A 26,800-nucleotide genomic window follows, 5' to 3' on the forward strand; every position below is an offset into this window, starting at 1 on the left:
AACCATTTACTGGTTGTTAATAATCAATCAGATTAGATTTGTACAGACTTCACTATGCAGTGGTTCCTGTTCACTTGACAGTATGGAATAGTTCTGGATGCAGGCTCCTCGCACACCTCTGTGTTTATCTATGAATGGCCTGCCGAGAAGGAGAACAACACAGGCATGGTACGGCAGATACACACCTGCAATGTAAAAGGTACATGATCCCTAATTTACTCTGCAGAGGCCAAGATCTGGATTGGATTTCAACTAAAACTGAAAAACTTAAAAATAATTCTGGATAAATTAGTGTTTTTTAACTACACATGAAAGGGATAGTCCAACCAAAAATGAAAACTATCATCATTTAGTCACCCCCCATGTCTGTTGGTGCGTTCAAGTCATGTTGAAAAGATCGTATTTATGAGTTCAATGCATATGAACGCTACCACAAAACCGTAAATACGAGTGGTAAGCTTGGGATTTTCTTTAAGCCTCGATCTTTATGAGTTTGGGTCATGGAATTCCACAATATTTATACTGTAAAAAATGATATGATCAATAAGTTATGACAACATATGTTTTTACATTTCCTTAACTCATCAAAATAATTTAAGCAATGTTCAAAGTTGAAAATGACTTAAACATCCAAGTTGATTGTACTTAATTTAAGAAAGCAACTTTTTTTTACTGTGTAAAGGTACAGTATTTAGCAGTGACATTGTCAGGCTTTTTTATTTACCACTAAATAAGCTAATTCAATGCAAAAAATATAGTAGCATTGTAATATAACAACAGAATATGTAATAATAATTTTTACAGTGGCTTCATAAATTAATTAAAAACATTAAAAAGAAAAATGCACCATACTTTCTCTGTTCTTCATTTTCTTGAAGTAGATTTCAAAAACTTTGCTGTATTTTAATTAAGAGAAGGTTCACCGCCATCTTGCTCAGACTAGAGTGACTTGAACGCACATGACTTCATAAACACAACTTCCCAACTCGTAAATACGAACTTCCCAGGAGGACTTGAATGCACTATGTGTGACTTTTTCTTCCGTGGAACAAAAAAATAGATATTTAGCAGATTGTCCAAGCTGCTCTTTTTCCATACAGTCACTGATTTTTATTAAATAACGACTTTAATTTCAGCCTTTTCCTCACACAAAGCTATCATATGTCTTTCCGAAGTCTTGAAAAATATATATATAATAATTTATATATTTATGGTACTTTTTGTTCTTCCTAATGCTGCTTGGCAGCTCCTGGTCCCCATCCACTTTCATTGTAGCGCAGTTTAGACAGTCTGCTAAACTACTTCTTCGCTATTCCATGAAAGACAAAGTATTTACTATTCCTTTAGTAGTTTGTCAACACCACATAATTTCCAACAACATTTTGCATACTGTAGGCAAAGGCATCTCCAGTTACAATGCTAATCCAGATGGGGCTGGCAAATCTCTGCAGGAGTGCATGGTGGAGGCCAAGCAAATAATACCTGCTTACAGACACAGAGAAACCCCTGTGTACCTGGGAGCCACAGCAGGCATGAGACTGCTCAAGTAATCACTTTTCAATATTCTCAATTCTCAAGAATCAAAATGGGAGTAGGGAGGTATATATAATAATTTGGAATAGAACTCTAAGTACTTAAATGAAAGACTTATAAATCAATGATGAATTGTCTTTATACTGTAATTATCCTACAGGTCAAATATTTGAAATAATTAAGATTTTTAAAAAAATGTTTTTGAAAAGAAGTCTCTTATGCTCACCAAGGCTGCATTTATTTGATCAAAAAATAGTAATATTGTGATTTTTGTTCTGTGATGGCAAAGCTGAATTTTCAGCATAATTACTCCAGTCTTCAGTGTCACATGATCTTTCAGAAATAATTCTAATATACTCATTTGGTGTTCAGTTATTTCAATTATAATGTTTTTTTGTTTGTGTGGAAAACAGGATTATTTGATGAATACAAAGTTTAAAATAAAAGCATTTATTTGAAAATAAATGTTAAATATAAATTTTAAATTTTAAAACATGAAATTGAAAACAGTTGATTTTTTAATAATATTTCACATTATTACTATTTTTACTGTATTTTTGATCAAATAAATGCAGCCTTGATGAGAATAAGAGACTTTCAAAACCATTAAAAATGTTAATTATTCCAAACTTTTGACCAGTAGTGTATATAATGCAAATGATTTATTTGAACAATTTTATTAAAGGGGTCATGACATGAGAAATCAAATTTGCTTTGATCTTTTGACATATAAGAGGTATTTGTCCAAAAACATCCTCCTCATTATAAACAAAGCTCCAAAAACAGCTTGTTTGGATATTGGGGGACTTGTGATGTTACACACGAGCCAATGTATTTGCATATGCCTGCCCCCAGAGCAAGACATCGACAAATAGTTTTACATCATTGTACCATAGGCCCCGCCCCCTATTGTTCAGTCACTTAATGGCTGACACTTGCCTACACCAGATGTGAGCATCTTGTCAAAAGCAAATAGAACCCATTATAATCACTGACACTGTCTACAGTGGATACAGTATACAGATGCCCATTCACTTTACTCTACGTGCTTGAGTCTGCTGACAAGAGGAAAATTGGAAAACTAAATAGAAGCCTGTAGAAACGTTCGCTTTGATGTGTCCTGTTAAAACAGCTCATTTGTGTCTCTGTACAGACTTTAGAAGGATACCAGCCTCAGAAACAAGTGGATGGTTTATTTTTAATGTGTAACAATACATCGATATGGATCGATGCATCGATCAAACGTCTAACGATGCGATGCATCGATACCACACATAAAATATCGATATACGGTAGCCTACCTTTATTTTGACACACTCCACATCCTCGTGTAACTTTTCTCCGCTGAAATAGATGCTTGACAAGATTGACTGAACCCTTTGTAACAAAAGCCGGTATTTTCCACTGTCAAGGCATCGCGAGTTCATGTTTTACAGCAGAAACGACAAGCCCCGAAAAGTCTGTTTTAGCGAATCAGTGCGCAGTATTCAGGTCAGGTGACAAGGCTGCTGCTGCTTGCTTGTCACTTTGAAAAGACGCGCTAGCTGAGGAGTTTCGTCAAAGCTGACCGAGGATGGATTTCAGCGAACTTGATGAACCCGTGATATCTTCTTTGGGAAAATAAAAGCTGAAACTTTTTCACGGAATCTTGCTAAAACAGCACGTTAGTGGTGAGGGAAAAGCTCTCTGTATTGCGTGTACGTTACAAAGATTAAAGATTAAGTGTTTTATTATGTATCATAGCAATTACTTGGCTTTGTTTAACTCTGAAACATGAAATGTTGAGTTATCTGCTTTTGCCAAAAAAAAAAAAAAAAAAAAAAAAAAAAAAATATATATATATATATATATAGCCTATATATATATATATATATTAAATTCTTTCAAAGAACTTTTTTTTGTTATTATTACTTAATCAAAACAACCAGTTTGATTGATATTCAAATGTACAATATAAATAAAAAAACAATGATATATGAAAATGAACAAGAACGGAGTTATCTGTTTTTGCAAATGAACTCATGTGTTATAGAGTTCATTTGCAAAAACGGATAACTCCGTTCTTGTTCATTTTCATATATCATGTTTTTTTGGTTTTTTTTTAAACTGGGAGAGGGTGTGCAATTTTCAAAGAGTTTAATTAAACTTTCATGTTATATATTTTTGCATGTATTAGTGTGAGTTAATAAACGTAACTGGTTGTGTACACTTGGCACATAATATCTAAATTTCGATTAATCGATCGATATAGCCCTGAATCGAATTGTAATTGTATCGTAGAATTTTGAGGTATCGGCAAATATCTATCGATGGCTGAGAGAATCGATATCGTATCGTGATTAACTGTCCGATTTACACCCCTAATTTTTAATTGCGTCCTAGTTCACCAAGAAACTTTTGTTGACAGATGAAGCAGTCAGTTGTATTGGATCGCAAATCGAAAGTAAATCATTTCATAATGCTTTGTCTGTAAATTACGGTTTTATATGTTTTCAAAACACTTTCTTGCGTGCAATGAGTGGGGTGGATACTATTTCTTATGCAATTACATTAGCCAATCATAACAGTGGTCATTTACTGACAAGACTAGTTCACCCCAAAATGAAAATTGTCATAATTTAGAGTTTCTTTCTTCTGTTAAACACAAAATAATATATTTTAAAGAATGTTGGTAACAGACAGTTGATGGTAGACATTGACTTCCATAATAGAAAAAAATATACTATGGAAGTCAATCTGTCTGGTTACCATCAGTCTTCAAAATATCTTCAACAAAAAAAAGAAACTCATAAAGATTTGGAACAAAAAACTGACAGGGTGAGTAAATGATGACAGAATTTTCATTTTTGGGTGAACTATTTCTTTAAAAGAGGCGCCCCTTAAAAACTGATCATTTCAGACAGGGGTCAGAATGAAGGTTGAAATTTACACCCCTAATATATTTTGAATTTTTTTTTTTGCACAAAAAACCCCAACACAAATATATAAGTGGACCTCAAGGAATATATTAAAATAATAATTAAAAAAAATCTATGTCATGATTATTTAATTAATTGTTTAGAGATGAAGTTCAATAACATCTATTTTCTCAAGGATGGAGGATGAAACAGCCTCAGAAAAGGTACTGGCCTCAGTAGAACATTCACTGAAGACGTACCCCTTCTCCTACCAGGGAGCTCGTATCATTTCTGGCCAAGAGGAGGGAGCTTTTGGATGGATCACCGTCAATTACCTGAGCCAAAACCTAAATAAGGTATGCTGTTTTTTTCCGTCTGGGTTTAGCAACATTTCAAATCTGTAATTTTTAACCCAAAGCTCCGCTCCACACAGAATAACAGTGCAGAATACAGTGTGAATTACTTATCAAATATAAGAATGAACAGTGAAACAAACAATGTCAGCTCCTGTTTTTCTCATGCAGCCCACAGGGACTCTTGGAGCTCTGGACCTGGGTGGCGCTTCTACCCAGATAACCTTCATACCTCAACAGGAAATTGAATCGGATGACAATTCTATTGACTTTAGGCTGTATGGAAACGATTATCACCTGTACACCCACAGCTTTCTCTGTTACGGGAAGGACCAAGCTCTCAAGCTTTCTATGGGCAAGAAATTATTGTCAGCACATGCTGCTTACAAGGTATGCTTGTTATGCTGCTAACAAGGTATGCTTGTTATTGCAATTGAAAAAGTGTGTCGAAGCCATAGCTGTGCGGGCTGTTCGCGGTCCTTTCCTAGTCCAATCTAAATAAATATATATGTAAAGAAAAGGTGTAGACTTACGTAAAATACCCCTATTGCATATTGTATAAAATTGAGTTAACTCTTTTTTTTAATGCATATTTTAAGTATATATATGAAGAGTTCAGATGCAAAAGCCTCTAAGTGCCATCTGAAATTTTCTTCTAGAATGATCATTTTTTATCAAGCTCGTATATTTAAGTTCAGTAATTTCACTTAAATGGCAATGCAAATGATTGTTTCATTAATTGTCATTTAAGTGAAATTACTTAACTTAAATATACGGGCTTGATAAAAATGATCATTCTAGAAAAAAATTTCAGATGGCACTTAGAGGCTTTTGCATCTGAACTCTTCATATATAGACCACACTTGACTCTAATACTATTGTATCTTATATTCTTAAATATTTTTTTCTTCCCTAAGACAGACCCTATTGAGTTAATGGATCCTTGCTTCCACCTTGGATATAACTTCACCAGGACAGTTCAAAGTGTCTTCGATACCCCTTGTATAAAAGCAGCGAACATTCCAAATGGAAATATCGTTCATGTGGGTTTGGGGAATTGGTCTCAGTGCCAACAATCGATCAGAAAGGTTTTCAATACCAGCCATTGTGCTTACTCACAATGCTCTTTCAATGAGGTTTTCCAGCCTTCTGTTGATGGAAAATTTGGGGTAAGTTTGGATAAATTTGAATGGCTGGGTTGCAAATCAAAACTAGTGTTAATAATCATGCTATTTGATTTTCTAGGCTTTTTCTGCTTTTTTCTTTGTGATGGACTTTTTGAATCTGACCAGTGATTCATTAGCTATTACAAAGAAGAAGCTGGAAACATACTGCTCTACTCCATGGGAAAAGGTGAAATGGTTTATTTACTGTCTTTGAAAGATGTTTTAAAATGGTTGCATTTTGTTGGGACAGGATGTCTAAATGTGAACTTGCTTGACTTTTATAGATTGTAGAAAATTATCCATTAGTAAAACAGAAGTACCTTTCAGAATACTGCTTCTCAGGAACATACATACTCACTCTTCTGGAAGACGGATACAATTTCACCTCTAAAAACTGGAAAGACATCAGTTTCATTAAAAAGGTAAGCATGGTGTAAATTAAATTATTTCTCATCAAAGAATGCAGTGGCTTCAAAGTATTTAGTCACTTAAGACACATTAAAAATTGATTTTCAAAACATTTTACTGTAGGTTTAGGTACAAATTAATACTTTTAAAACTGAATCACTTTTTTTTACAGTAAAATTAATTGCAAAAAATAGTTTTGGGGCCACACATTGTGTCATAACTGCTTTCTTTTTTTGCAGATAAAAGACAGTGATGCTGGCTGGACATTAGGTTACATGCTTAACCTGACCAACATGATCCCCGCTGAAGCTCCAGACACTCCCCTGATGCCTCATGGGGGATACGTAACATTTATGCTCCTCTTCACACTTTTTATACTTGGTCTCTTTCTTCTGGCCTTCCTGTATTTTCGTCAGTCCACTAGAAAAGCCCAGAAAGGCATAATTTAGATGGATATTTTGCTGTGGTCTCTTAATACTGAATGTTTATTTCTGCAGAGAAGAAAATGTTTTGAATTGATCTAAATGTTCTTACATTTCAAAGAATTTGGACACCATACCTCATGTGAAGGATAAACAGGTTTTGTGAGAGAGAAGGGTTACAAGTTCCACTGTCTGCAACTCTATTCCCATTTGTGGTTTTTGTGACCAAATAACAGTTTTATTAAAGAAATCAAGTCATAAGTACAGGTTTTAGTTTTTGCTGAGCTTTCTTAAAAGGAAAGGTGTACTTACATTCAATATATTGTGTGCCTTTAGTCTGTGTGAAAGTTCTCCCAATTTATGGAAAAGAAAATATCTTCTTGATGCCAGTATCTTTCACTTTTTTGCTTGTTATAAAGAAATGTCTGTGAGATCAAAGGTCTCTCGTTGTAGACCTTATTTTGCATAATGGTCATATGAATTTCACTGGATATCATTGTTTAAGCATTGTTTTCAGCATAGCACTTTTTTTTTTACGAATTGCAAAATGGAGAGACATTTTGCTAGGTCTGTCATTGCATGTTTTTTTATTTTTGCTGTTTCTCATTTTTTATTGCAATGTTTTTTATTTTTTATATATAAATAGTTTTTACATACAATGATGTAACAGGAGAGATAAAATAATCCTTTGTGCTAAAAACATGTGTTCATGTCTGCTTCTGTAAGGCACATTCTGTATATGAATTCCCTGTGTATTGCCATGAAGTGATATGTAAAATTATGTGAGATTTTGTTTTTTTATATTTAAACAATACCTGTAGCAAATTTCTATTAAATTTACAAATGATGGATTGTGTATATATTTTATTTATAATCACATTTATAAATATATATATCTTACTGACCCCCATATATACATTTTTTCTTCTTTTCTTCAGATAAATATGCTACAATATACATAGGATATACATTCTTTATTATTGCTAATGAGAAGTAACAAAAATCATCCTTACAAAGGTTTACATGAAGCCTTAATTCCACAGGAATATTTGAAACAAGTATTGCCACTGATATAATGTAAGACAATAATCTAAAGAATGAGTGGGTATAGCCTATCTCACAGATTATATGAGAGGCCATAACACTGTCAAATACATATGCAGAGTATATAGAACCAATTTGAGAATACAGCTCATATCAGGAGTACTATTTTATGCTGAAGAGTGTGATGATGTGTCAGCAGTGGAGATACTGGCAATATACAAACATTAAACATGAGCAACAATGAAATGTTCAAATCTAGACTCTCAGCTGTGCTTAAAAATGACTCATACTTGTATCGTGTAACAGGTGAACCAATCAAACTTTGCATAGAATTGTTAAATATCTTCTATATCTATAACACCCTCCTTTGAGGATCTGTACCAACTATTTCATCTCTCTAAGCAGTGATTGCCATTCAACTTGATGTGCAATACATCTAAATTTTATCACAAGTGTGGAAGACTGGTGCCCATACGGAGCTTATGGGATGAATAAAATGCTGAGTCAGTGGACACTGGGAGTAGTTTTGGCGTTGCAGTTCTTGGCCTCTCTTGGCCTGATGTGAAGCGTCTCTGAATGTTTGTCTCTGGCGCACTCTTGTGGCTCTTCTCGCTTGTGCAGCATTGATCGTAAGTGTGGCAGGCACTGGTCCCAATCCTCGGGCAGCAAGAGCAAAAGGAAGCCCAAACAAATGATGGACACCGCAATGACGCGAACACTGTTGAGCTGGATCTCACACATGTAGCGATCTATGACTGGAGTGCAGAAGATTTATGGTGGTCACTCGGTTATTACTTCAAACCGTTTGAATAATTTGATCTTAAAAACAAAGATGCTAATGTAATCAGGCATATTTGGAAAACGTCAACTACATGCAATTTCTAGTAAATTTGAAACTTTTCAAAAGCTTGGGGTCGGTAAGATTTCTTTTTGGGAAAGGATGCATTCAATTGATCAAAAGTGACAGTAACAATATAATGCTATAATGCTATTATAATGCTACAAAAGATTTCGGTTTCAAATAAATGCTGTTATATTGAATTTTCTATTCATCAAAGAATCATGAAAAAACACTTATCACAGTTTCTACAAATGTATTAAGCAGCACAACTGTTTTCAACACTGGTAATAATAAGAAATGTTTCTTGAGCAGCAAATCAGCATATTAAGACTGATTTCTGAAGGATCATGTGACACTGGACACTGGAGTAACGATGCTGAAAATTTAAAAATACATCAACATAGAGACAGTTATTTTAAATTGTAATAATATTTCACAATGTTACTGTTTCAGTGTATTTTTGATCAAATAAATGCAGCCTTGTTGAGCATAAAATATATATATTTTTTACTGACATCAAACTTTTAGTGTATATAATGAGGTTGAAGGAGTAAAATAAACTAATTTACTCAGCCTCATGTTGTTCTAGACCTGCAAGCTTGCTTTCCCCGTGAAACCCAAAAGGAAATGTTTAGAAGAATGTTGACGCTGTATTTAAAAAAACAACATAAGTAATCCATAAGCGCTATATTCACATTCCTTATATGGAAAACAGCAGCGACATTCCACTAAAAATCCTCATTACAGGTCTGACGCGAGACTGAGTAAAAGATGTATATAAACATATTCAAATTGCACAAATTAGTTTTTAAAGCAAAGATTTTCAGGAAACCTTCAATTAAATTTCAATAAATATTTAGTCAATTTCATGCTGTTCATGATTATGGTGCTTTTTTTTCAATATTTACTTTCAATGTATAGAAAAGAGCAGAGTTAACATACTGTCTTAGCATCTCCTTTTGTGGATTCCAGAAGAAATAATAAAACAATTTTGTAAAAACATAACAGTATAACTCATTTTGAAAACAATAAGTGACTCACCAGCGTTGACAGGAACACTGAGGACAACGCCCAGAGAAATCAGAGTAGGAAGTGTTACCAGAACACCAAAATTCAAGAGGAAGTTGAACACTAAGAAGGCAACCAAAGAAAAATCAACATTGATAATAATTGCAAGGGAAGATGGCTATTCAAGTACATAAGAGAAGCTTGTGTCCATCGTCTTACCCAGCAGAAGAGCGGACATGCCACAGATGCTTGGCCATGGCAAATCTCTAGGTGAAACAAAGTCCTCGGCCCCCGTGAGAAGCAGGATCAGAGGTACAGCGCTAATGAAGACCAAATTAGCTCCGCCGAGGACTGTAAGATACACTGCTGCTTCACCCAGCTTTGCATTACCCAGAACAAGCTTGAACAGAACCTGAGGAAACATGTGCATTTATGCATTTCTGAACAGCCGAAGAGAGTAAGTAATTAAATGTTCATTTGAAATATAGGTCAATGGTGTATGACAGTCTAAGATGTGTTTGTTGTGCTACAGTATATAATCCTCTCTTACTTTGTATATAGCTGCTGTTGATGCAGACGCAACCACAAGGGAGATGCCAATCACAGAATGGCTGTGGAAACCATCGGCATATGTCATCATAACAATGCCCCCAATGGCTAAAATGGCCGCTACAATCTGTGATCAGACAGAACAAGAAAAATCCACAGTAGGCTCTCAATTACACACAACAGTATAGCCACTATTAAAGCATTTTATGCAACAATTGACACATAATAGACTCACCCGCACCCCCATGAAGCGATCCCGCAGGACAATCCAGGATATTAGGAAGACAAAGGCACGGCTACAGCAGAAGAGGGCACAGGCATCAGTGGCAGGGATTCTGCGAAGGCCTTGCAGGTACAGGTAGCTGGTGAGAGTCCACAGCGCTCCAAACGGAGCCACGCGAGAGAGCAGCATTCTCAGTGGCAGCCCGTCGTCTCCCAAGAACTGACAACACTCTCTATTGTGAATCCACACACATGCAAATCTATCATACCATCATTTATCATTCTACCATTTACAATATGCATTTTTGTAGCAAAGATTGCCAATTGTTTGGGCACACCTGACTGTTCTTGATTTGTAAAAATGTTCAATCTAAAATCTTATGCTTAATTACTAATTCAGCAAGAATGCATTCAAAATTGATTAAAAGTGAGAGCAAAGACATTTATAATGTTACAAATGATTTCTATTTCAAATAAATGCTGTTTTTTTTAAAAACTACACTATACACTAAACTATACATCAAAGAAAACACAAATATATTAAGCAGTAAAATTGTTTTCAACCCTGCTATTTTTTATAAATTAATAAATAAAAATAAAAAATTAAGTGTCGTCATTCCTTCTAATCACAGCTATTTTAAATTGCAATAATGTAATACTATATTACTGTTTTTACTGTATTTTTGATAAATAAATTCAACACTGGTAAGCATAAGAGACTTCTTTCAAAAACATAAAAAATATCTTACTGACTCCGGTAAGTGAACTTTTATTGCTAATACTGCTGTAACTTTTATCATATAAAAAATAACCACCATTAAATTTCTGCAGTAAATTGCCAAAATGTGGGGGGGGAAACTTACTAACAATAGTAAACAAAATCAAAAAAGCCTTTGGATAATGTGTAATGTTAATCAACATTAGGCAAGGAAAGTCATTTCAGAGGTGGAGAAAGTAATACAATTTTTAAGATTACAAAGACAAACATTTTTTCTTGCACTGATGTACATAATAAGCTGTGCACATTGAGAACGTTTTAATAAACAGATTTTGATTTCATGATGACTTAAAGAAGAACTAGTGATAAAACATATCCAATTTAGATAGAAACGAGGGAAACCCTGTTTGTGTTAAATTACACCTACTTCCAAAAGTGCTGCTCAGTACAAAAGACTAAACCTTTAGAAAAATCTGCTGTGCTGAACTCATGAAAAGGACAAAAATGCCATGGGACATTGTTAAGAAAATGAGGTTAAGGTCAAGTCCTCTATCTGAGCAGTCTAGCCCAAAATAACTGCAAAGTCAACAGTCACTCTGGTTCTGCAAGCCAAATTGAAGTGTCTGCATAAATCAAAACTATTACACAGTGCAGCACTTTTGCAAAGAGTTCTCATTTTGAAACTCAGTGAAGTTTCATAGGCAACAGAATCAGAAAGATCTACTTGCATCAACCCGTCTCACCTGAAGCGCTGTTTGGGGCTCTGTCTGTCCTTGCTACAGCACAGGTGACCCAGGTAGTAAAGAGGGAAGATGGCACAGTTCCAGGAGGTGGAGAACCAAGTGAGGGTGAACGGGACATTCAAGCGTCTGACGGTTATTTTGGCCAACTGAGTGCAGCCTGTCCAAGACGCGCAGATGCAGATGACCATAGCGACACCCCACAGTGCTCTGCGCAGGAGGACTGCGGTCGTACACAAACAGCAGCGGAGCCTCTGCAGCCTGTTCACACAACCTGAGTTGACTGTTTCTGTTTCTACCTTCACTTCCACCTTCTCGCTGCCGGACTGGTCCTCCTCTGCAGATACAGACAGCATAATTGCATAATAAAGTCATAAGAATAGCCACAGGCATTTAACTGTACTGCCAACTCTTTTCTTTCAGTAGTAAACTTTCATGAAGTACTATAGGAGAAATCTGCATAACAAAGCCGATGCTTACAAAGCTTAAATGCAGCAAATAAAAGATATATAATAATATATTTCTGAAGTGTAACATTAGTAAGACAACTCAAATCAAGTAATATTTCAATTTGACAGCAGGAATCAAGCAAAGTTTGAGGTCGGTAAGAATTTTTAAAAATGTTTTTAAAAGAAGCCTCTAATGCTCTCCAAGGCTGCCTTTATTTGATTTAAAAAAGTAAAAACAGTAATACTGTGAAATATTATTACAATTTAAAAATAACTGTTTCCTGTTTTAATCCATTTTAAAATGTATTTTATTCCTGTGATGCAAAGCTTAATTTTCAGCATCATTGCTCCAGTCTTCAGTGTCACATGATCCTTTAGAAATCAGTCTAATATGCTGATTTGTTGCTCAAGAAACATTTCTTATTATCAATGTTGAAAACAGTTGAGCTGCTAAAGGATTCTTTGATTAATAGAACGTTCAAAAGAACAGCACTTATTTGAAAATCTTTTGTAACATTATAAATGCATTTGCTGTCACTTTTGATCAATTTAATGCATCTTTGTGGAATAAAGTATATATATAATTTAATTATTAATTAAAAAAACATCGTACTTGGCACAAAATTTTAAATGGTACTGTATAAGGTCATATTGTGAGATATAGAGTTGCAGTTGTAAAGTCACAACTGTGAGATAAAAATTGCAATTGTAAGAAATAGTCAATTTCTTTTTACTCTGGGATTGAAACAGTCCTCTATATTTGTGACAATGTAATTTAACACAGAAATTATTTTTAACCTGTCCTTAGTCTTAAAAAAAAAAAAGTAAGACATGATTATAAAACATTATAAAACAAGATACAAGAACAGATAAGAAGCCATACACAAGATCGTCAAATGTATTGCTGTCCATTGCACTGAAGATGTAACATTGTTTTTCCTGCTATGCAGAAATCCATTAATTGTTTTACAAGGCATCTCATTTCTCCTTTATGTACCATACTTGTGTCCTCATGGCATGTCGGAAGACATTTACAGTAGTATGTACTGTCCAGAGCCAGCCAGGTCTGAAGGATAGAACTGTCAGTGCAAGGAGGACAAGGAGGCAGACAGACTGTCCCCAAGTAGCAGTCAGTCAACACAACGAATGTGACCCTCACCATAGCCACACCACGGACCAAAGTCTGGGATAGATAATGTGGTGCTGCGCATATTGACCCAGGTATTACGAAGTGATGCTAAAGTGGTTAAAGATTGGGCCTCTATTCAAAAACCAGTATATCAGCAGTCTGGACATCAAAACAAGTTTTTAAAGATGAATGCAGCTTATGCTCTCAGGGGGTTTTAGAGGTCTCAACTGCTTAAGGGTACATTTAAAGAGCTACTGTAAGTTTCAATATGTACATGCAGGAGAGGCTTGAGTTAACTAACTGCACAACAAAGACATGACAGTGTATGGGTTATTAACTAAAACTACTAAAAACATATTTCAGTTAACATTGGCAACATTTTTCCATTTCATTTAGTTTGACTTGATGTACTAAAATAACTAAAATAAAAATTCATAAAAACTATATAGACATACAGTATAAAAAAAGACAAAAACACACAACAAAGTTAAAAATTTGTTTTAGTTAAAATAAATCGAAATAAAATTGCTATGATGCAGTCAGTGGAGGAATTGAAATGAGAATTGAGAGAGACCTCGTCTACCCCTGATGACTCAGCAAATCTGGGCTCTGACTCAGTTACCATCCTATGCATATAGAATCAGTGCCAGAGCTGCACATCATAACTCTGGCTACAGTGCTCAGCTCAAATACAACAATAGATACATCATTCGCTAAACAGATCTTTTCAGAATATGCAAGATGTTTTTTTTGTTTTTTTAAATAACATAAAAATTGAATTTTTTTTCTTTTTTTGTTTGAGTACTACATATATAGAAAGTAATAGAAAAATGTTGTCTACAAATGACTCAGCTGTTTTTCAAATGGATCATAGATATTGTTGCTTGTGTGTGGGGTTGCGGAGGAGCTCAGATAGACGCAGGGGTGTGAAGTTGGACTCTGATTGATGTGTTTTGTTTACAGCTCACCTCTCATGTAAAAAAAAACATCTATCAAATTAATAGCCTGGACAAACAGCTGAAAAGCAAAAAGAAACAGTCCTCGCTTGAACCTTTAAGCCACCGTTAAACTTTTAAGGACTTACTACATAATGCATGTAAAAGTCATATAATGCAATATAATGAAATACGTGTAATACGATTTTTTTTAATTATGAATTATATAGTAGGTACACTCAGAGTTCTACAAAACTCCCTATTGTGACGTATACCCGAGTGAAACGGCTTCTCTCCAACAAGTAAAATGTAGGTCAGGATTTTGTCCACTGGGAATTGATTGGTTGGTTGTGGTTTGTTACTGCCGTGATCTCATGTGAGTGACAGGTTGTCCCGCCCTCGCGCCAGTAAACACGTCATCAGAGAAAATATGTCATTGCAAGAGGAAGGGGAAGTTATTTTAACAAAGATGTCCCATGAATAAAATAATAATGAAGTGCACGGATAAATCAAAATTACAATATTCTGTAAAAAAGAAAAGAAAAAAATAATTGTCTATGTTGAGTTCATGGTGAATTTAACTTATATAATATTTCTTTCATTCTCTACCTTTAACATATAAACACATGCATAAATCAAGTGTAGGCTACTACCTCTGAGAGACGCGTTCCATGGCACATAGCCATAGTAACCAGTGATCCTCAGAATCCGCTCTTCTATAGATGCGTTGTTGATGTACTCGACAGACCTCGATGACTTCAATTCTTCATTTAGTTCTTCATCAATGACGAGGGATTTCAGCTGTCTGATCTCAGGACTGATATCTGACAATCGGCGCGGACTCATGTCTGAAGGCTGTATCATTCCCCTGAAGTTAAAGAAGAGACATCAGAACACAGTGGATCTCAGTGGAAATGTAGAGCTTAGAAGAACCAACCTGCATGTAAACACAACGTCAACACTGCAAATTAGAGGCACGACAAAACGCAATACGACAAAATGCTGCCAATCAATGAAACTGTACACAACTGCGAGAGTCAGAACTTGCAGATGCGCTGAACCGCTGTCTTAAACAGACAATAGTGTAAACTTGTTTATGGTACTTATCACTGCAAGCTAGATGAATGCATTTAAAGGACTAAGGATGCATTTAAATTCAATGAGCAGTTCGTGCGCACGCGCTCATTTTGAAGCCTCTCATATTTATTCGCCAAGAAATGCATAACTCACTCTGAGACTGAGAAGTTCTGTTTCTTTCGGCACTCTGATTAGCCCATTTTAAGAAGTATTTAAAGAATCAAGCGTTTAAATCGTGACTGTTCAGGGTAGTCAAAATGAGATGCGTTGAGCTGTAGCTTCTCTGCCGTATGAAGACACGACCACCTGTGACCGCAGTGCGCCTGCGCGGACCCAAATTCTGAGACCCAGTAAGTAAGTTATGAGTTTCCAATCTAATCCATGGATGCTTCATCTTCTATGGACGATTTTACACATGCGGACCACCAAAATACTATCTTAAAACACACTTTTCAGACTCACTATAATTTATTTAATTTGGTCACTAACAATGTCCAATAGTGCATGTGCATAAATCATAGGAATTTTTTATTTATTTAGCCTATTATTTTTAAATCAAGAGCATTCAGTGGATGAAATATCTTTTGTAATAAAATGGCAGACTCAAGGCTAATTTCATATAGCTAGTATGTATATTAATTGCACACAAAAATATATTGCATTATTTGCAAAAACCTTATAACTGCTGACTGTCTGTCTGTATAGGTCTGAGACTAGACTTATGTCACTTTCTATCAGAGGGCGACAAAGTACTTCCTTACTTAAATGAAAGTACAGATGGTCAAATATTACTCTGTTACAAGTAAAAGTTGTAAAGACCGATTTTTACTTAAGTAAAAGTACAGAAGTAGCCTACTGTTTTTTTTTTTAAAGTAAATGTCAATGCATTGTTTTATTATTGTTGTTGTATGTAATACTTACAGTACCTTTTGCCTCTGAAGCAACCTAGTGAATACACCTACCAGTTAGTAGTATTTCACCTACCAGTTAGTAGTATCTGTGGAATTAAGAGCTTTTAGAATGTTATAAAACCTATAGAAATTAAACAATTGAACAACAGCCATAATCATCTTCTTTTTTTTATTTATTTAACACTCTTACCACCCCAACAAAAGAAGTATACATCTATGTAGTGGAGTAAAACTTACGATATTTGTCTTTCAAATGTAGTGAAGTTAAAGTAAAAAGTTTCCAGAAAAAAATAATACTCAATTAAAGTACAGATTCTCAAAATGTGTACTTAAGTATATAGCCTACTCAAATAAATGTACTTTGTTGCTGTCCACCTCTGATGACAGGGACCCCGTTGTAACATCCTACAAGGTAAAAAAAAAAGAAAAAAGGATGACATCTAGTCAAGAAGACTAGCAATAATACTAACGTTAATCAGATATTGGTTGTGTCAGAAATCGCCCTTATACGCTCATATCAATATCAAATTTATTTCTAGAACACAGTTCCAGCAGTGGGATTGAATGTGACATTGAATAAGTGCACTCAATAACGTCCACAATTGTTTCGGACACTGTTCCCTCAAATAGTGTCCAATTTAAAGTCTCTATGAAAAGTTTTTTTGGCTTTTAGTATGAATATGTTAGCCTTACTGTAAGCTAGTGTACTCCAAAACAATGACAAAATTCACATTTAGAAGACCGAACCCAACGTTGAAAATGAAAATCAGGTTGATGTCAGAATCCAACGTCAGATTGACGTTAATCTCCAACGTTGATCAGATGTTGTATTGTGGTTGAAAATGAAAATTGGGTTGACGTCAGAAACCAACATCAGTCGGATCAACCCGACTTTCATTTCCAACCAAAATCCAACATCTGTCTGACATTGGATGTTGACGTCAATCCGACGTCCTGTTCTGACGTCAACCCGACTTTCATTTCCAACCAAAATCCAACGTCTGCAACCAAAATCATCCCCTGACTGGCGTTACTACTTTCTACTCAAGGACCTTGACAGAAATTTAGTGGAGTAAAAAGTACAATATTTGTCTTTCAAATGTAGTGAAGTTAAAGTAAAAAAGTTTCCAGAAAAAATATACTCAAGTAAAGTACAGATACTCAAAAAGTGCACATAAGTACAGTACTCAAGTAAAGGTACTTTGTTACTGTCCACTTCTGCTTTTTACACATCCTTGTTGTGTTGCTCTTGTGATGCACATTAAATTTAGCTGAAGCACAGTGTATTTTCCTTTAGTTGAACAGCTACACTGCAGCAAACACAGCAGCCCAGCACAGCCCATCTGTCTGGCACAGCAGAGATGCCAGTGCATGGCAGGGGGAAAGAAGGAAACTGGCCAAGACTTAGATGAGGAAGGAAGTGGATCTTGAGGGTTGGTAAGCTACCCATGAAGACAACATTGTAAGCAAAGCTTGTTTTTTTCCCACACAGAGTTTTAGACTGATCCCATACATGTACATCATACATACTCATAATATGCATAATTTTTACATTCCAGAAGAGTGGTACCTGCATACTCAATAACACCAATTCTATGGTGCTGTGGGTGGTTACCAGGGTGTTGCTATGCGGTTGCTAATGCATTCTGACTGGTTATTAGCATTTGTTTTGTGCGTTACAGCTGGGGTCAATTTAATGTTTGTTTAATCATTCAGTGTAAATCTATGAGATTTTTTACCTGCATTTTATTGTCCATCAAATAAAAATCTTAAACTAAGAAAAGTGCATATCACAGCAATATCTCATCATCAAGCCACACAATTTAAGAACTCAGTCATGACACAAACATTGTGGAATGGAGTTGCATGCTAAAGTTTGATGCAAAGTTCAATCTTTCACATTTATAACAATTAAATTAGCAATTATAACCTAATAGTGATGCAGATCTTAGTTTTCACATATAGTGCATGTATGTTAGTTCATAATCATGTTTAATAAGTTCCACATTTACTTTTTCACTAGTTTATGGCATTTTTCATTGCTGCTGTTGTAGCACTTTACAATAAAGTCTCATCTGTTATAGTTAATACATTATCTAACTAACCATAATGCTTAAAATAACCATGAGTATATCATTTTTTAATCATTAATCTTTGTAAACATTAGTAAAAATCTAATTGTTCATTGTTTGTTCATAGTTCAGAGTGTATTAACTAAAACAACTTTTGATAAAAATGCATTAGTAAATGTTGAAACTATATCATTGACTAAGATTAATAAATGCTGTAGAAGTATGTTCATTGCTCATGTTAAATAATATAATTAATGTTAACATTAAAAACTTATTGTAAAGTGTTACCAGTTATTTTAGCAAATTTAACAAAGACAAATAACCAATTTTATATTTCACATTAACAAAATTGCAACAAAAACCTGTGAATTTGCTGCCTGTTATTAAAAAAAATTAAAGCCAGATTTCTAAATTAAATAGCAGAGGAAATAAAAGCAAGACTTTAAGACAGTAAGTTGAGGATTAAAAGATCTATGCTGGTTATCAAAGCCAGTCTTAATAAAACACCTTAAAATCATCATTAGGTCATTAAAATGTCACTCAGATTAGCTTTTCAGCACTTAATCAAATGTATAAGTTTTTACCTTTCTTTTTGAGGACATAGTTGCACACAGGGTGCTGGAGTTTGGTCCCCTTTCTGCATTGCGCCGGCACATCATGTGTGGGGATCTTTTCCCTGCAGTGTGGCAGCTCCACGGTCCACAGCCAGGTTTTGAAAGATGGCTGGCTGTGGGGGTGTGAGCCACGGTGTGTGTGTGTGTGTGTGTGTGTGTGTGTCTGTGTGTGTGTCTGAAGGGGAGTTCATTGTAACTGGTTGGCACCTATCGATCGGAAGATCCGTCTCCACCTCCTCAGTCAGGAGACCTGTGCTTAGCTAAGCAAAAACTTCTGACAGCGCCATCAATACCCTCCCGACACCTTCCGTTGGAGAACGCCGTGGGGAGAAGCAACTGTATATGCTTAACTCAAAATTGAGCTTGGCACACACTGTAGCGAGACCTGATATCTAATGAAGTAGACTGGCTTGGATAAACACAGGCCATGGGAGAGGGAGTTTAATTGAAAAATCTTGGGTGAGAACTATCGAAGTGCTGGTGGAAATCATTCACATGTATCAAGGACAAACCAAAGGCAAAGTTAAAAGGAGACATTTATAAATAAAAACTGCAGTATTCAATAGTTTGTTCTCTTCAAGGTGAACAGAAGGGATGCCACCTGGGGCGAGATGTTTTTTTTAAGTGAAAAGATAAAATTAGACCCTTGGGGTAAGATGGTTCCCCCATGATTTTGTACAGAAGGCCCGCAGAGTTGCATGTTGGTAGTATAGTGTTATTATTTTTAATTTAATATGTATTGTAATTCATGGGGTTATATTCCATAAGTTAAAGCTTATAAGCTGAGTGATATCATTCAAATTTAATTCATGTTGCTGTTATGTCATATCTTCAAATAGGGAAATGTAATATGTACAGTATAGTTGTATGTATAGTTAATCTTTCAACAGTCAGACAAAATACCTTTACCTTTGGTACCACACATCCAATTTTCAATGGGAAAGTAAATTCAAGAGATCTCTTTAATATCTATGTTCTTTCACTGTAAAATCTAATTAGTTGGACTTACTTAGAAAAAGCATGCAAACCGATTGCCTTAAAAAAAAACAAGTAAAGTGAAATAGGAATATATTAGTACGGATTACTAGATTTTTACAATTAAGTTAAGACATTAAGTAAAGTTAACTAAAAAGTGTTAGTTAGAATCACTGTTGGATTTTACAGTTTAGATAACAATGAGACTGAATGGAGATCAAATGGAGATTTTTGATCTTGTTCTAGAGTTTCCGAAGATATTTCAGTAATGTCTCAGATTGTTGACACAGTCAGATATCTCTAATATTTATCATCAAATACTTCTGAAGCCAAATTATTTATACTAATTTCTTACTTTTTTATTATTTAAATGTATTTAAGTATTTGCTATAAGAACCATATTCACATTAATATTGAGAATACTTTTACTGTTTGTCAGCAAATGTCTATTGTGCGTATTTTTTTCTCCCTAAGAATTTTAGAAGAAATATGTGACCCTGGATCACAAAACCAGTCATAAGTCGCACGGGTATATTTGTGGCAATAGCCAACAATACATTGTATGGGTCAAAATGATCGATTTTTCTTTTATGCCAAAAATCATTAGGATATTAAGTAAAGATCATGTTCCATGAAGATATTTTGTAAATTTCCTACCGTAAATATATATATATATATATATTGTGAGTGGATGCAGCAAAAGCGCGAACATAAATGGACAACTTTAAAGGTGATTTTCTCAATGTTTAGATTTTTTTGCACCCTCAGATTCCAGATTTTCAAATAGTTGTATCTCGGCCAAATATTGTCCTATCCTAACAAACCATACATCAATGGAAAGCTTAATTATTCAGCCTAAATCTCAATGTAAAAAAAATGACCCATGTGATCCATGGTTTTGTGGTCCAGGGTCACGTATCTCATATTAAGTCAGTACAGTAAATGAAGCATTACTGAGATCTGAGGTATAGGAAAAAAATTATATTGTCATTTGAATGGTGAAATAGTGAATCAAAAATAAAAACCAACAGACACTAACAAGAAATCATTCTGAATACCAAATATATAAAAAAAAAACATAGTTTTCCCATGAAAGAAATTATTTACCTTTGGTGAACCCCCTGAAACATAAACTCCTATATCAGCTATACAAGCAAAATACATTGTCCATTAACAAACTCACTGTTCTCAACAATATCGTATGCTGTGATGATAATGAGTGCAACATTCAGGTGAATGTCTAGGGGAACTCAAGAAGGTCACTTCTAGTTTCACATGCTCTAAGCTGAGGACAACTTATTGAAATATGTCCTGTTCAAGTTTAACAAGGTGAGCTCAGCTGCGGGGCCTTGTTAACATAACCTCGGCTCAATTTCAGCACCACAATTACAGGATGGCATCGAATTCACTTTCAAACAGCAGAGTAAATATCTCTTTTAACAGCACTGAGCAGGCATCCTGATAGACTGTTAACAGACCTTCCAGCTGCTCGGGTCCACAAAGCCTCTTCACCCCCACTCAGCAAGGTTTTAACACACTGATATAGCCTAGCAAAATGATCTAGGTAAACTCTGAGAGGTGGAGGAGATGAGTTTGGATTATTTTTTAATATGTGTCCTGCAAATTCTGTTGTGTATGTACTGTACAGCATCTTGCTATTTGCTGAAGAATGGACACAATACAATCACATGATCTATTACCAGTTTATTCTGTTTTGATAAAGTGCGACTTGAAACATACATTAAATGCACAACTTTCAGCATTTTAAGGCATGTGAAATAAAATTAAAATATAAAACTGAAAACTATAAATTAATGATAAAATGTATTTCCTTCAGCAGTATACCCAGTCACTCATAAGAGCATATGATGTACTGATGTGACTTCTGTTTTTTGCTTACAATACAACAGTAATGGCACTCAATGCACTACAGCACCCTTAGGTGGTGGACACTGCCTACTGCAACAAACAGAACTGCTTCAGGATAGCCAACATTACTAAAGGCAAAAAAAAAAAAAAAAAAAAACAATAATCCCTTTAGTAGATAAATTACTTATACAGCTTTTTGATTGTCTTATGCCTCTACTAAAAATATATTTTAAATTCCCTTTAAGCATTATGGAATGTAAAAAAAAAAAAAAAAATCACCAGGGACCTGCCCGTCTAAAAATGACACTAGGCATTGTACACTTGCAGACTTTGAATAGGCTTCAGGCAGGAATACACTACACAACCTTTACACTAAACAAATGAGGATCAAACACTACCAGACTTTCAAGTTATGAACACAACAAAATTAGGCATAATTGTGCACATTGTTGCTGCCAAATGAAAACACTAGTTTGATAACATGTTTGATATCCTTTGACGGAATGCTTGGATGGAATCATGAGATAAAAAATTAAATAAATCGGAGTCTGTGCCTGTATTACACTACGTGATTTTCTGCTAAATCTGTCTACACCGACTGCCTAAAATTGGTATGGCTCAGACTTTTAAAATAAATGTTCCAAAAGGGTCAAAGCAATGCCATAGAAGAACTATTTATGGTTCCCTAAAGAACCTTTTAGTGGACAGTTCATTAAATAACCATTTTTCTTAGTGGGATTTTAAAAATCTAAAGAACCTTTTCCCACTATAAAGAAACTTTTGTGCAATGGAAAGTTTCCATGGATGTTAAAGGTTCTTCATGGAACCATCAATGCCAATAGAGAACCTTTATTTTTAAGAGTGTAGCACTGACTTGTTCAGACTGCAATCAGGGCAAGAATCTGTACAAAAGATGTGTGGTATATTTCAGCCTAAAGCAATTCTTCAAATTAGAATAGCCAGAAAACATGAATTACATTATTACATCTGTAAACCTATAATACAGGATATGGATCCCTTTTAAGTTACCTAACAAGAACCGGAATATGTACAGCTAGTCTATGACCACTTACCAGTTAAATATTTATTTTCAGAATTCATGGATGGATTTATCCATCGTACACACACACACACACACACATACACACACGCACCTTGGTCACAACACGTTTTTCAGTTCAGTAGCTGCATGAAGAATATCTGATATTATGATATTATGAACTATTCTACAAATTCATACAATCCTTTTCCACAGCACTGTAACTTACCTTTATCCGGTGTTTCAAGTATTCATATCTATGGTAAGTTTTAGCTAACTTAACAGCAGAGTACACTAACAAAACATTGATTTTGGAGGTGCTTCAGAAACATTGATGTGTCGGGTTCTAGATACAGAATTTCAGGATGCCTCATTGGCCCATTGGTCCATTAGAGGTGGCAGTAGGTGAGGTGGAGACCATGTCATCAGGAAACACATCAGTCTTATCCTCTCTAAATGAGGATGCCTGGTCAGACACAGAGGCAAAGGAGAGGTGATCATGATCCACGATGTTAAGCTGGTCCTCTGTTTTTTGTTTCTTTAGGTAGAACATCTTCCTGAGCTTCTTCAGCTGCTGAAGTTCACAGAAGGTTTCCAGAACCACCAACATCGCGATCAAGCCCAATATCAGATAGACTGTATAGGAGAAAGACAGGTAGGGTTAACGAGAGATGGAATATGACCCTTGAGGGATCTCTTTAGCAAACTAAGATAAAGTTCAAGTCCACAGTTAAAGTTCTGCTAAATGTCTCATTGTACTATTTCATAATATTACTGTTTTACTGTATTTTTGATCAAATAAATGCAGCCTTGGTGAACATAAGAGACTTTAAAAAACATTAAGAAAACATTCCTGATCCCAATCTTTTGAACAGTAGTGCATGTATGAATGTCAAATGAAATGTACAATATATGGCTCTGTACATTAATAAGGATTCAACTGATTGTGCACTTACAGGTAATGCCCAATTTATAGAGTTCTCTGAACCTCTGGTGGTAGCCCTCTCCTGGTACATAATCACCCAAGCCAATAGTACTAAGAGAGATGAAGCAGAAATAGAAGGACTCTAGGAAATTCCACTCCTCTTCCAGTACTGAGAAGATGATGGCAGGTATAAGGAAGAAGCAGGAGATGGTAATAGTGGCCAGTAGGGCAGCGTGCAGGCCGGCCAGCAGAGGTTTGGACATGCCCCAGCGCCGGTGCAGGTGCTCCACGGGCCTGCGGGTACTGAACTCCATGATCCTCTGGACCACCGCAGTCAGGAACAGCAGGGTGAATGGGATTCCCACCACTGAGTAAATGATGCAGAAGGCCTTACCCCCATCCGACAGAGGAACGGTGTGGCCATACCCTGGAAAGAAAACATGAAGCTCTTTGAAAAGGTATTTTGCACAATCTAGCATTTTACTCAAAATAACCATTTAATTTGTGTATTAAACATCATCTTAATGACATAAAGAAAAGTCACCAGGAATGTCAAGGGTGTTTCCTTTTGTAGAACTTAAATACTGCTGGATTAAGTTACATAATCCTTGGAAACACTACACACACTACATGCTTATCCTTCAGACACCCTTCAAATCTCCCACCAGATCATCCACATTGAATTACAAAACCACTAGGGCTTCACAGGGACTGCAAATATATGAGTATGCACTTGCTATATTTGTAAGAGTATCCTAATAAATAAAACCTCTAAAAATGGACCTGTGAGGATGGTCATTATCATTAGAACAGAAAAGGTTCAAAAGTGTTTCCAAATAAAGTAGCCTATTTGGTGTTCTGTTTGTTGCTACTTTTATACTAATGTTTAAAGGGTTAGTTCACCCAAAAAAATCACTCATTCATAGGGTGCCAGCCAGGTAATCGATATCTGCCATCCCAGAAAAGTTAGTACGTCAGAACGTAGCCACTAGTGAGCCTACGTTCTGATGTACAACCCAGAAGCGCTGCGCTGTTACACTACGTGAACTCACTCAGAAGCCCACACAGAAGAAAATGAATAGTTGAATAAAGCCGTTATTTTTTTGTTTGTTTTTTTGCGCACAAAAAGTATTCTCGTTGTTTGATAAACTTAAGGTAGTCACTGTAGTCACTTGGACTATTTTAATGATATCTTTACTAACTTTTCTGGGATGGCAGATATCGATTACCTAGCAGCCTATGAATGAGTGAGACAGTTCTCAGATTTCATCAAAAATATCTTAATTTGTGTTCCGAAGATGAACGAAAGTCTTACGGGGTTGGAAGGGTGAGTAATTACTGACAGAATTTTCATTTTTGGGTGAACTAACCCTTTAATAAAGCATCTTGAGCACTGACTTTAATGTTAAAGTAGTTACTCAGTCAATTGCATGACACTGCAGGTCATTTGAAATGATGAAGTCCGTGTGAAATAACATCCAGTTTTTTCTAAAACACATATGTTTTTATCTCATGTGACTGAACTTTGGCAAACTAGTTTAATTAGCAAAAAAAAAGAAAAAAAAAAGAAAAGAAATAATAAGCAAAATAAATTCTCTCTCTCTCTCTCTCTCTCTCTCTTTGTGTGTGTGTGTATGAAAGAGAGTGTCTAAGCTCCCACTGTATCCTATTTTATTGTTTTATGTTTTTACCTTTTCCTTTTTGCAGATTAAGAAAATATTTTATTTACCTCCTTTTTATTGTCTTATTACGTTGGCAAGTACCTTATTAATATATTGCAAATGTTAACAATCAGGGCCAGGCCCAAAAAGATTTGTTGACTTTTGACTATTTATGAAGGGAGGGGACCCATGATACAGGCATGTCTCTTTTCTAGAGTTAGCTTACATGCATGCTTGTTTTAAAGCATATTTTAGTATTTATAAATAATATAATTGTAAATGTTGGGCTGTTTAACAAGACCATCCAAGCTTGTCAGACAACACAGGCGTAAGCTATAGGCTAATGCTTTTATCGCAGATCAGAGAGGACAGGTCGACCTTAATGAAATGACATCAATGGCCTCTTTTCTGTCTCAGCCTCTTGGGTGAATAATTGTACAGAATGACTTCAGATTATCAGAATTATCTCATGTAAATAAACTGTGTTAAAATACACACACACACACACACAAATATATATATATATATATATTTATTTTTTTTTACATAAAAAAAAAAAATCCTATAATGCATAGTGTTGTCAAGAGACTGTGCTCACCTGTCGTGGAAAGCACAGTGCTGGCAAAGAAGAGTGCAGATGTGAAATCCCAGTTCCAGCTAGTGGTGGCATTATTGAGAACCGACACACCGTAATTACTCGCCTCTAATGCTTTAGCCAGAAACTCCTCAAGTCTTTCATCGGACAGACATTCATTGTCATCTAGAAACTGCTGCTTCACGGCCCGAAGCTCCTGTCGAAGCTTCTCCTCATACGGCAGTTCCACCGCGGAAAACACTAAAGCCCCGAATATCAGATACACCACATACGCCGCCACCAATACCAAAAAATACCACGTAGACCTGTAACCTTCTATGACACGCACACACGAACCTCCCGATAGACACTGAAGCATTGTCTCCGCGGAAAAATAGGTGAGATAATTAATACAGGTAACTTAGTCCAGTCCAAGAACAGAATAAACTCGTTTCATACAAAGAAATAAACTCTTAAAGCTGTCTTTAAGTTATAATTTCCTGTTTGTCTCCTGCCGGTATTGCGGAGCTGATGCGACGGACTATCAGTAGACGCGTTGACTAATCGTACTATGGCTAAGGGTTTTTGTTAATATTCATGAATCTAACTGTAGAAGGTAACAACGCAACGTCAGCACTACTTAATTAATATTTATAGATAAGCCTTCAC

At 35.5% G+C, this 26,800-nt stretch overlaps 3 protein-coding genes and 1 long non-coding RNA gene across 7 annotated transcripts in view; 2 read left to right on the forward strand and 2 right to left on the reverse strand.

The window, feature by feature from the left end:
• The window catches only part of entpd1 (ectonucleoside triphosphate diphosphohydrolase 1), a 20,538-nt gene extending 12,910 nt beyond the window's left edge, over positions 1–7,628 (forward strand). Inside the window, exons 3-10 of the mRNA XM_084134362.1 lie at positions 82–199; positions 1,396–1,546; positions 4,627–4,786; positions 4,955–5,173; positions 5,701–5,952; positions 6,029–6,136; positions 6,234–6,371; positions 6,597–7,628. Of these exons, the coding sequence (XP_083990488.1) occupies positions 82–199; positions 1,396–1,546; positions 4,627–4,786; positions 4,955–5,173; positions 5,701–5,952; positions 6,029–6,136; positions 6,234–6,371; positions 6,597–6,806 (1,356 nt within the window). The 3' untranslated portion in view covers positions 6,807–7,628. The remainder of the gene's footprint in view (positions 1–81; positions 200–1,395; positions 1,547–4,626; positions 4,787–4,954; positions 5,174–5,700; positions 5,953–6,028; positions 6,137–6,233; positions 6,372–6,596) is intronic.
• On the reverse strand, positions 7,386–15,802 carry slc35f3a (solute carrier family 35 member F3a). 3 transcript variants are annotated; one of them, XR_014608883.1, is made up of 9 exons: positions 15,645–15,802; positions 15,068–15,282; positions 11,905–12,238; positions 10,457–10,676; positions 10,223–10,348; positions 9,892–10,084; positions 9,706–9,795; positions 9,234–9,312; positions 8,535–8,578 (listed from the first exon to the last, which is right to left on the reverse strand). XR_014608883.1 is itself a non-coding variant. In XM_084134364.1 (8 exons), exons 2-8 carry the CDS (start codon positions 15,276–15,278, stop codon positions 8,328–8,330), a joined length of 1,425 nt encoding a protein of 474 aa, XP_083990490.1. In that variant the 5' UTR covers positions 15,279–15,351; positions 15,645–15,795; the 3' UTR covers positions 7,386–8,327. The 3 variants fall into 3 exon arrangements, 2 of the variants coding, with proteins under 2 accessions (XP_083990490.1, XP_083990489.1); XM_084134364.1 differs by lacking the exon at positions 9,234–9,312 and having other exon boundaries at positions 7,386–8,578; positions 15,068–15,351; positions 15,645–15,795; XM_084134363.1 differs by lacking the exon at positions 9,234–9,312 and having other exon boundaries at positions 7,386–8,578; positions 15,645–15,794.
• A 1,829-nt stretch (positions 15,803–17,631) lies between these two features.
• LOC311095691 lies at positions 17,632–24,049 on the forward strand. 2 transcript variants are annotated; one of them, XR_014608884.1, is made up of 3 exons: positions 17,632–17,864; positions 23,516–23,626; positions 23,930–24,049. It is a non-coding gene; the product is annotated as an uncharacterized lncRNA (long non-coding RNA). The 2 variants fall into 2 exon arrangements; XR_014608885.1 differs by having other exon boundaries at positions 17,632–17,839.
• On the reverse strand, positions 21,655–26,704 carry kcnk1a (potassium channel, subfamily K, member 1a). The gene is made up of 3 exons (XM_084134365.1): positions 26,156–26,704; positions 23,928–24,323; positions 21,655–23,607 (listed from the first exon to the last, which is right to left on the reverse strand). Exons 1-3 carry the CDS (start codon positions 26,508–26,510, stop codon positions 23,342–23,344), a joined length of 1,017 nt encoding a protein of 338 aa, XP_083990491.1. The 5' UTR covers positions 26,511–26,704; the 3' UTR covers positions 21,655–23,341.
• Positions 26,705–26,800: the final 96 nt, after the last annotated feature.

The sequence above is a fragment of the Abramis brama genome (assembly GCF_963993115.1).
Source record: "Abramis brama genome assembly, chromosome: 14".
Taxonomy (NCBI): domain Eukaryota; kingdom Metazoa; phylum Chordata; class Actinopteri; order Cypriniformes; family Leuciscidae; genus Abramis; species Abramis brama.